This window comes from Peromyscus maniculatus, chromosome 6, assembly GCF_049852395.1.
Source record: "Peromyscus maniculatus bairdii isolate BWxNUB_F1_BW_parent chromosome 6, HU_Pman_BW_mat_3.1, whole genome shotgun sequence".
NCBI classification, from domain to species: Eukaryota; Metazoa; Chordata; class Mammalia; order Rodentia; family Cricetidae; genus Peromyscus; species Peromyscus maniculatus.
Window position 1 is genome coordinate 2,282,608 of NC_134857.1, and position 11,356 is coordinate 2,293,963.

General features: G+C 39.3%; 1 protein-coding gene across 20 annotated transcripts in view; it reads right to left on the reverse strand.

Annotated features, from left to right (window-relative positions):
* The window catches only part of Bltp1 (bridge-like lipid transfer protein family member 1), a 180,106-nt gene extending 169,130 nt beyond the window's left edge, over positions 1-10,976 (reverse strand). For all 20 annotated transcript variants that reach the window (XM_076573799.1, XM_076573817.1, XM_076573812.1 and 17 more), the window contains exons 1-3: positions 10,836-10,976; positions 9,688-9,771; positions 4,078-4,204 (exon numbers count right to left, since the gene is read on the reverse strand). In XM_076573799.1, the coding sequence (XP_076429914.1) occupies positions 4,078-4,174 (97 nt within the window). In that variant the 5' untranslated portion in view covers positions 4,175-4,204; positions 9,688-9,771; positions 10,836-10,976. The remainder of the gene's footprint in view (positions 1-4,077; positions 4,205-9,687; positions 9,772-10,835) is intronic.
* Positions 10,977-11,356: the final 380 nt, after the last annotated feature.

The window sequence follows — 11,356 nt, forward strand, 5'->3', positions numbered from 1 at the left end:
TATACTGTTATACTCTCTCTTCTCTGCCCATGATTCCCAAATTTGTCCTTCCAATGGTATTCCACAAATCCTGCATGTTTGGTTTTTACTATTTTACCCTGAGTATTCTCTGAATATTTTAATTTGTCTATCATGTCTTTAAACCCTGGAATTGAATTTTCACTTGATCTATTAATGAGGTTTTTCTCTAACTTTTTTATTTTGATTTATTGACATTTTCATTTCCAAAATTTCAAACTGATTTATTCTCAGCACTTGTATGTCTCTACTGAATTCCTTTATCTCTCTGTTTGACTTACTTCATTCAACTGTTTGTTCTCTTTGAATTCATTCATTTTATTCATGTCCTCTTTCTTTCATTAAACATTCTTATATTATTCTTTTGACTTCCACGACATTTCATTCAATTTGCTCTCATTATTACTATGGAATTAGGAACTTTCAAGTGCATAGTGCAGCCTTGCTTTTTTGTTTTTTTGCATTTCTGTGTTGGGATTTAAGCATCTGGGATGAGTCACTGGCTAGACTTTTTTTAATCATCCATATTTTTTTTTTCCAGTGCAAATACTTGCAGTGTTGAAGTGAACTAAGTTATATATGATTAAGGTGTCATTTTCCCCCACTGGACTTGACTCATCTCTGACAGCAATCTACTACTAACTTTGGGACGAGTCTATTATGAAAACAGAATAATCTTCAATAAAAATAATTGCCCCAACCCTAATAATTTTGGACGAATACAAAAACACAGTGTGCAACAAGGTATTAGTGACTAAGTACAATGATGGAAAGTACAACTAGTGATTAGTATTAGAGCAGCACACAGAAAATAAAAGGAAAAATGAATAGAAGGATGTAACAGTAAAGATAAAGGGAGGAGATAAGGCAGCTCCATTTAATAGCAAAATGGAAAGAGAAAAATGCAAAGAAACACAAACAACCTAAAACCACCCCAGCACTTGAGAGACTGAAGCAAGAAGACCCACAAATCCTGGCCAATCTATGTTCTTAAGGAAAGCCAAAAATAAGAGGGAAAAGAACAGAGCAGAACAAAACTGGTCCAATTCAATTGAATTAAATGAAATATAAACATGAAGGAAAGAGAAATAGGTGGGGTACAAAGTCTGTGTGTGGCTTCTCACAAGAGCCTGGTGGCCTGATCTTCCCCTAGGCAGTCACTCACAATGCCCAGAGCACAATGCCACCTCCCACTCTGCACAATCCCAAAGATTTCTGTTTCCCAATTTCTTTTGTCCCTTCAGTATTGAAACCAGTGCTGTTCTCTTATCCCAGCTTATTGGATAGCTGCATTCCATCCATACCCAGTTACTCCCCAAGATCCTAACAGTCTACGCAGCTTCACTCCTCCCAGTCATGCACTGCCCTGCCCAGTGGAAGTCTGGTGCAATGAGCCAGTTAAGGAACAAATGGCTCAGCTCCAAGGACAGGTAGGTAAGCAGCTTAAGAGCTGCTGCCACCACAATCATATCATTCTTGGTTAGGCCACAGATACCAGAGCTACTACCTCAGCCATGGCTCTGGATGATTTTTTTTTTCCAACTTAGAGAGAAAAATCATTGGTTTTTAATCAACAATCTCTACTTTTTAAAAAGTAACAGGAGCTGGGGAAATGGCTCAGTTGGTACAGTCAGTGCTTGCATGAAGACCTGAATTTGGATCCCCGGCACCCATATAAAGGACAGGCATGGCACATGCAACTATAAAAAAGAACTAGGGAACCTCCCCAGAGTTCATTGGCCAGTCAACCTCGTGGAAGCAATGAGCTCCAAGTTTATTGAAAGACTGTCTCAAAATGTAAGGTGGAGAGAGACTGTGGAAGGTACCCAATATCAACCTCTAGTCTCCACAAACATATGTACATCACACATATATATATACACCAACACACACATGTCCATAAACACAAAGAAAAGGAAATTTTGTCAAAGGAACATTAAATAGACTACCTGTGGAAGTCTGAATGTAATTGGCCCCCATAAGTTCAAAGGGAGTTCATAATACTATTAGGAGGTGTAGCCTTATTGGAGTAGGTGTGGTATTGCTGAAGAACTGTGTCTTAGTTCACTTCCTGCTGCCTTCAGATCAAGATGTAGAACTCTCAACTCCTTCCCCAGCACCAGGTCTGCCTGTATGCTGCCATGCTTCCTACCATGATGATAGTAGTCTAAACCTCTGAAACTGTAAGCCAGCCCCAATTAAATGTTTTCCTTTATGAGAGCTGCCCTGTCTCTTCACAGCAATGGAAACCCTAACTAAGACGCTGTCCTCTCCTAAATACTTGTAGTAACTGTTATGACAATAACCTACTTCTGAAGAATGTCACTATGGTAGAAAAAATCATAGTCATGAAAAGTTGTCATCTACAAAATTTATATTTTTTAAATACCTTGTTCATGAATACACAAAAGGAAAAACACAAAAACCATTGTTTTGATAATGAATTCCCTTTTCTTTTAAATGTATAACTACTTTCTAAATAAGGAAAAAGTAATGTGCAGCAGGTTAAGATGTCACCTAGCAACATCACAGTAAAATCGTCACTTTATTCAAAATAATGCTACAAAGTTTTTAAAAACAAAGCAGTAGCTTTGTTTCATATGGGGAGGGGGGCTTTTATTAATAATTTATAGTAGTTTTCTTTTGTCAAAGAGTAAATATAGAACTCCAAGTCTAAATTGTAATTCAATCCTACCTAATATTATGAAGCATTGTTATTCCTTTGGTATACTGCTGTGGGATAATGCTTTTGTACACTGGTTTAAATAAAACAGATTGGCCAGTAGCCAGGCAGGAAATATAGGCAGGATAAGCAAACAAGGAGAATACTGGGAAGAGGAAGGCTGAGTCAGGAGACATCAGCCCACAGTCCAGGGAGCAGCACGTAATGGCACACAGGTAAAGCCACTGAACACATGGCGACATATAGATGAACAGAAATGGGCTGAGTTTAAGTGTAAGAACTAGTCAGTGGTAGGCCTGAGCCAATGGCTGAACAGTTTTAATTAATATAAGCCTCTGTGTATTTATTTGGGTCCGAGTGGCTGCAGGACTAGTGGGTAAGAGAGATTTGTTCTGACTGTGGGCCAGGCAGGACACAGAAAAATTCTGGCTACAGTATATTCGTCAACTCTACCCATATTCCTGCTTTATAGCATATGGCATCAAGTCATAAAAGAGGCAAAAGCATGTACTTGGGAAAAAATGCTATGTAATCCACAGCATGTGATCCATGCTACTATCAAAATGGGAAAATTTAAGGCTATCTTCATAAAACTCCTTTGAGCACTGAAACAACACATGCAAGCTTCCTATTGTATTCTGTATACCAAATATGTTGAAAAAATATCATTATGTCCCCTTTTCCTTACTACCCTTCCTAATTTCCCTTCTACATTTCAAGTTCCTACAACAAAATCCAATTCAAATAGCACAATTTCCATCAACTTGTGCATCAGTAACAGTTTCAATGATCTCTTTTCACTAGTATTATTTTATACTTCTTCCTTTTCTCCTTCATATTCATTCACTCATTTCTCCCCTCCTTCTCCTTTCTCTACCATTTAATTATGCACTATTTTGAACTATTTGTATATACCTAGAAAACTTCTAGACCATTATACAAAAAAGTTATAAATAGCATAAACCACTACCACTGGAAAACAAAGAAATTAAAATAAAGTATTAAATAAATGTTATCTCACTATAAAATATATTTACCATGGACATTTATTATGTTTATATAATAAAAATATTTGTGTATGGTTGGAGTAGGGGTGAGGAAGGTAATTTAAAATAGGAAAAATAAGCTCAATACAATCTATGTCAGATATACAATCTCATAAGTCAGATAACTAGGCAGCCTAAGAAAAAGAGAAACAATACAGAGCAGTTTCCAGAGCAAATATTCAAAAGACATGTATAAAATCTCCTTTCCCAGAGATAAATGAATGCTACTGGAGCATTCCAGGTCGAGTCAACCACTGTCTACAATCTGACAGTAGTTAATACATGCAAGAAAATACAACAAAGTATTTTTAAAAAATATATCCTACTTACCAACAAGAAGCCAAACAACATTGGAATTGTGTTCTGTAAGAAAATCTTCTAATTGAGTGATACTGGGGACAATGCTGTCATTTTTCCTTTGATCCATTACTGATATTTTTCCAGAACATCTAAAGGCCTAAAAGAGATCAACAGTTAAACTTAGAATCAAAGATTCATAAAACTCCAATAGAAATCATGTAAAGGAGTAAAAGGTGAATTAACAAGGTTTTTAAGTCACTTTCTATTTCTTTCACTGAGAATGCAAGTAAACAACAAATGAAATATATACATATTTCTATCCAAATAGAAGGCCATGGTTCACATTAGTAATGTCATGATTTTATCAATCAAGGTAGTCAAATCTCTGTGAGTTTCAGGCCTACATATGGTCTACATAAAAAGTTCCAGGGTAGCCAGGGTTAAATAGGGATACCCTGTCTCAAAAAAAATAAAAATAAAAATAAAATAAAAAAAAGAGTAGTTACTAAGAGAGGCATGATTACTATTAAAGACCATAGTGAAAATGTATTTTATAATGTATAATGTATAAGTTCTAATCATCTATATAATTATCCACCTAGATATTTTTTCTCAAAAGTTAGCATTTAATATTATATTTATATATTAAATAAATCTTCATAATTACCATCACCTCTATGTAGTCACCAATATTCGACAAGGTAATAATCTTCCTAGTCAAATCCACTCTGGGTAGCATGTGAAAAGTTAAATGATCTCTTGCCATCACATGTTCAGGATAAATTATAATAAAATGTCAACAGAGATGGCCAACTGTATAGATAAATATGTATATAGATATGTATGTGTACTGGTTTGAATAAGATGGACCCATAAGCTCATATATTTGAATGGTTATTCACCAAGGAGTGGAACTCTTTGAAAGGATTAGAAGGATTAGGAGGTGTAGCCTTATTGAAGAAGTATGTCACTGGAGGTGGACTTTAAGGTGTCAAAACCCCATGTCAAGCCCAGTCTCCTTCCTTCCCTCCCTCTCTGCCTGTGGATCAGGATGTACTTCTCAACTACTTTTCCAGCACCATGCCTTCCACCATGCTCCCCACCATGATGACAACAGACTAAGCCTCTAAAACTGTAAGCAAGCCCCCAATTAAACGCTTTCTTTAATAAGAGCTGCCTTGGTCATGGTGTCTCTTCACAGCAATAGAACAGTGACTAAGTATGCATAACACATACACAGATAGACAAGTAACATGATTATGGTTATTTTTATATATAAAGAATTAAAAATAAGAAAGTTCTTATAATAAAAAAAGTATTTCCCTCTAGTACAGTATTAATATAATTAACCCAATCCATTTACAACAAAAAGTATCCAGTTACAATACAAATTTAAAAAAAACAAAAAAACAAAAAAAGGGGTTAAGGAATCACAAGGAGAACTGTATCATTAATATTCCTTTTGATCAAGTAGCACAGATAAGTTTTGGAGGAGAAAAAATAATAACAGTAAACTTTTCAGGATACACAACGAATGTATGATGACAAGTTTTTCATTAAAATTCAATGAATATGACTTGCCAACTTTCTAAATATATTGTTTGTTCGCCATAGCTCTCACTTAGGGGATCATAATAGAATATAATTTTCTTACACACACACACACACACACACACACTGAAATCTTAGTATAACATGAAAAAAACAAAACATCTCTTAAAAGTAAAAGGGGGCATGTGCAACAACAGACAAGAACAATACCATTAAACAGCAAAAAAGCTAGAGAAAAAATGGTAAAATGTTTCTACTTTTACATTTTTCCCACTGTTTACAAACTGAGTAAGGCAAGACATGTTCTCATATTTCTCAAAGCACTGAATGAAAGACCTATCAATCACCAGCCTAAATTTTTGAAGGAAGGGATCACTTTATAACCCATGAACATTCTCTTTTGTCTTTTTTTGTTCAACATTTTTTTTATTTAAATGGGAGAAACACTTTGAAAAGACCCATAATTAAAAAAACAAATACAAGAACACACATTTGATACCTAATACCAAAAGACAAAAAAGGAGACAAAGAAAGCCAAGAACATATTTAGCCAGACCTAGTAACTCCTGTAATTAGTATATTAACATAATTAATATTAATATAATTGCTGCTATAATCTCAGTTCCTCAAGGGGCTAAACCTAGAAAATCACAAATTTAAGCCAGTAAAATCCATATCAAAAAGTAGATACAAATAAATATCCACATATTTTATAATAAATTATATGTGATAAAATGGCATGTACATATCTTATGCTTATTTTTTATCATCTTAGAGATGTCAAATGAGTATATACTGAAGGAGACAAGGTTAACTGAGGGATATGTTCTGGCATTCCAGTCTCCACACAAAAAAGATAATGTTGCTAATCAAATCCAAAAAATGAGACCCATCCACAAAAAAAAAAAAAAAAAAAAAAAAAACCTAGACTCCTCATCCAAAATCACCACCATTTACCACTATAACAACTCATTATTCTTATCAAAGGAATGAAGAAAGAGGGTATTGAAGCTGCAAAGGCATAAATCTATAGGATCAGTATCTACCAACATTCTCGCCAATGATGAATGCAAAACATTTAAGAAAAACCATCAGACAAAAACCCAATGTTAAAAACACATCTTGAGCAAGTACAGAAGAAAGAAACTACTTTGTGGTAGTTTGAATGAGAATGATGTCCATAGGCTCATATGTTTAAATATTTGGTTCCCAGTTGGTGGAATTCTTTATGAAAGTTTATGAGGTGTGACTTTGTTAGAAAAAGTATGTTACTGAGGAAGGCTTTGTGGTTTCAAAATAATCATCATTGCCAGTGTGTCCCTCTCTGCCTCCCACTTGTGGATCAATGCTCTCAGCTGCTGCCTTTGCTCTGCCATCATAAACAATGCTCTGGAACCATAAGTCAAATTAAACACTTTCTTTTATAAGTTGCCTTGGTCATGGTATATTTATCTTTATCACAGCAATAGAAACTAATACAGCATTTGATATCAGGAAGTGGACTATTGTTGTCACAGACCTGACCATGCCGTTTTTTGTTTTTGTTTTGGGAAAATGTGGAAGACTTTGGGACTCTGGACTAGAAAAGCAGTTGGATGCTGTAAGCTGAGTCTAAAAGGCCATCCTAGTAAGGGCTTAGAAGACAGAAGACTGAGAGCAATGTAGACTATGAAGGCCAAGCTGAAGAGGTTTCAGGCAGGAACAATATTAGCAACTGGACTGCACACCATTTTGGCAAAGAATATAGCTGCCCTCTACCATGTCCTAAAACTTTGTCTGGGACTAAATTTCTTTGGCAGTGGAAATCTCAAGACAGCCTAATATTGATTCTGTCATACAGTTATCAGTTATCACTGTTATACACGTACATCTACAATGAATAAAAGCAAGTAGGGTAAATGGAAATACAAAATGTACAGCTTGAAGAGAAAAAGAACACCAGGAAATTTAGTGTTGGAAGCAAGGCTTGTTCTGAAAGACATAAGATCAAGGCTAGCTGTACTAGAATAAAGGTAGGGGTACACTGAGGGAAAGCCAACTTGAAAAAAAAGGCCTAAGGAATTTAAAAGCAACAACAAACTAAAGATGCAGTAAATGTGAGACCAGGCTCCATCCCAAGTGAGCAGCAGAATGTAGTGTTTTCCACAGGGTTCTGGCGTTGGAGTCATGAAGGATAAAAGAGTAAAGAGGTTATAGAATCTTCCTCAGTGGTTAAGGACAATAGTGGAAATGAAACTGAGTTGTGTGGAGACCCCAAGTTGTTAGAGATGTCAGATACACAGGATATCTGCCAGGGAGAGCTGAATACAGAGTGGAAATAGCCCAAGAATGAGATGTATGTTGCAGGCAGAGAAGCTGAAAGTAAAGAGTCATCTAAGCCCTTTGACATTAGATATGGAGCTCAGAGGTTTTTCCTGTTGGGTTTCCATCTTTCTTTTAAGTCAGTACTTCATTACCAATTCTTCTCCTTTAGAATGGTAATTCATATTCTAAACCATTGTATATTGAAAGTATTTAATGTGCTGTTTCATTTTATAAGGGCCTACAATGAAGAGATTGCCTTGACTCTCAGGAGAGACTTTAAACTTCATATTTTTCAATAGTATTGAGACTGAAAGACTATAGGGGATTTTTTTTTTGGGGGGGGGGGGTTTCAAGACAGGGTTTCTCTGTGTAGCTTTGGAGCCTGTCCTGGAACTTACTCTGTAGACCAGACTGGCCTCGAACTCACAGAGATCCACCTGCCTCTGCCTCTCTAGTGCTGGGATTAAAGGCATGTGCCACCACCGCCCGGCGACTATGGGGATTTTTTGAAATTGGACTAAATTTGCATTCTGGTGATGCACGAGTCAATGGTGCCTGGGGGTGAAATGTGGTGGTTTGAATGAGACTATGACCTCCATCGGCTCATGTTTGAATATTTAGTCCCGGTTGGAGAAACTGGGAAGGATTAGGAGGTATGGCTTGGAGTAGGTTATGTCACTATTGGCAGGCTTTAAGGTTCAAAAACTATTGCCATTCTTAGTTTGCTCTCTGCCTCCTGCTTATGAATCAAAATGTAAGTTCTTTGTTGCTACAGCCATCTGGCACCATGCCTTTACTCTATCACCACAGACTCTAACCCTTTGGAACCATAAGCTAAATTAAGTTGCCTTGGTCACGGTGTCTTATCATAGCAACAGCAAAGAAACTAATTCAACCTTTGAGTAAGAACAAAGTATTCTGGCATAAGGATCAAGGCAAGAGGGTATCCACTAGGATCTACAGCTCAGCCACATCTCATGGTACATCAACTGCTTAATGAAGAGGAGCTAGAAGCTAATATAAGAACCTACTGCATACTCTTCATACAGTAAATGATTCAGGAGAAACAAAAGTGGTTCTTTCCTCTTCTTCTACCATCTGAACAGTTCAACCTCTTACCAGAAGCTCAAAATGATGCCTGTTATATAGTAGTCTATAAATACCTATTAAATGAATTACATTGCTTTTAATCATGTTTATCCATGTCTTTTATTACTCTCTATAGAACCTATAATTAGAAGAAGAGGAGGAGAAGGAGGAGGAGAAGAAGAGAAAACACAAAAGAAGAAGAGGAGGAGGAGGAAGAAGAAGAGAAAACACAAAAAGAAGAGGAGGAGGGGGAGGAGAAGGAGAAAACACTTTAAGTTTTGGTAATTGTTGCAAGCCTATACCAAGAAGCTGAGGCAAGAGGATCTCTAGTTCTAGGCAAGCCTTGACTTTGGAGATCTGGGCTCAAAAAACAAACTACTACAATGATAACAGACATATAAATATTCTTTTTTAAACCTTTTATAAACATGAGCAGATAACAGAGCAAGCAAAAGACTGCATTACTGGAACTTGGTAATGAAGCAAGGGATTCTCTGGGCTTTCTTCTGCCAATGCAAAAGCTAAGCACTTGAGTTAATTATCAGTCATGTATCAGCAGTCCAAATTTCAGACAAAATGATTTGGGGGTCACAGATGTACTGAAACACAAATGAAACATAAAGTCGACTTTTCTCTATCTGGCCTTTAATAAGAAATTCGATTTTTTATTTTTTAATCTTAGGCAAAAATACTTACACAAGGTATTTTTTTCTTTATTCTTCAATGTTGTTTATCTTTCCTCTGCTGAAGGCCCTTCTGTAGCGTTTCATCTTAACAAGTCTGAAAAGAACAGCATATAACCAATTATAAAAGGTATCCTAACTTTGTTAGCAGGGCAACCCTTTCAAATTAAATTATTTAAACACACCAGAAAACTCTTCGGGATTGGTCCAATATTACATCCCCTTGTAACAAGAACTCCTAGACCTCAAATAAAACTAAACTTTTCAAAGCCACTCTACATATGAAAAGAATGTGACACAGGCGTCACTGAGGCAGGAGTCAGGACACTGATGGTCAAGTTCTACCTTTAAGACACACTTCAAAGTGGGCCCTTGAAACAGTTTAGTGTGCCTTAGTTTCCTTTCTACTCTGGACATCTGGCACACTGTTTATCAAATGACAATCGCCTTGCAAACACTATTGGGTGGCATGTTGACTGAGGGGCTATAAAGAAGTAAGACTGCCAGGTTCGAAACAGTTCTGCTTCAAGGTTCTCATCCACACAGTGTGAACAGACTTCACTTAATAGTACTGGTACAAATTCGATGAGAGCACACTAGTCAGTGCTGATAAAGTCAAATTTTTAATTCATCCTTTATACTTGTCCGACTAAACGTGCTCCATTGTCATGCATGGGATGAAAAGAGCAACACGAAACCAGCTGAAACCTACTCTCTCGGTTCCAGAACCCATGACTTCCTCAGAGGAAATTTACAAGAATCCGTCCCCTTTAACAGACACCCCACTGTCAACACGGGAACATGGGGCGAAGGAGGAAGAGAGCTAACACTCCCCGGAAGGAAGAAGAGCGTTCTGGACCTTCCTCTGGCCGCAGAGGTGTCCTGTGAGGTGTGCCCTCCTGGACGAGGCTTCCCGCGGCAGCGACGCCGGGCCATCCCGGGAGGCTCGGCCCGGCCCGCTCCGCCGGAGGCGCGCCCGCCAGCAACCCCGGCCCGCGGCTGTCAGCACCTGCTAGGCCTCGGCCGCGACCTCCGACCCCGCGTCCCAGGCCCGCGCCCCAGCCGCGACCCCGCAAACCTCCCGGCCCGGCCCGGAAAGGCGCTGCCCACCTCCCGACCGCCCAAGCCCTCACCGCACGCAACCTCCCGAGCTCCTCTCACCTGACAGCGCGGCAGCCCCAAGCCCGGAGCTCCGTCGATGCCCACACCCTCAGCCTGCGCAGGTCCAGCTCCGCCGGCAGCCTCGGACGCCCATGGGGCGGGCGGAGGAGCAGAGCCCGGGCAGGAGCGGAGGCCAGCGGCACTGCGGCTACGTCAACCGGCAGCGTCTCACGTCAGGGCGTCAGCGCCTCCGGGCACGCCACAATGGCCCCGCCCACGAACCGAATGGGCCCCACCCCTCACGGGCCGGGGGCGGAGCCGAAAACACCGGCCTGGGCGGAGGGGCGGGGCCTGGGCCTAGGACTCGGCCCTGGGTAGGGGGGCGGGGCTCCTGGGATAAGGCGTAAGCCGAGGGGCGGGCCCTGAGCTGTGGGACCTAACCGTGGACTCCAGGCGAAACCTGTGCCTAGGGGCGGGGCCAGGGCCAAGGAATTGTGCCTGGATAAGGGACACAGCCTGAGTGAAGGGATCTGGCCATGTCCACAGGGCGAAGCCTGGTGTGAGGGGCACAAATCACAGAA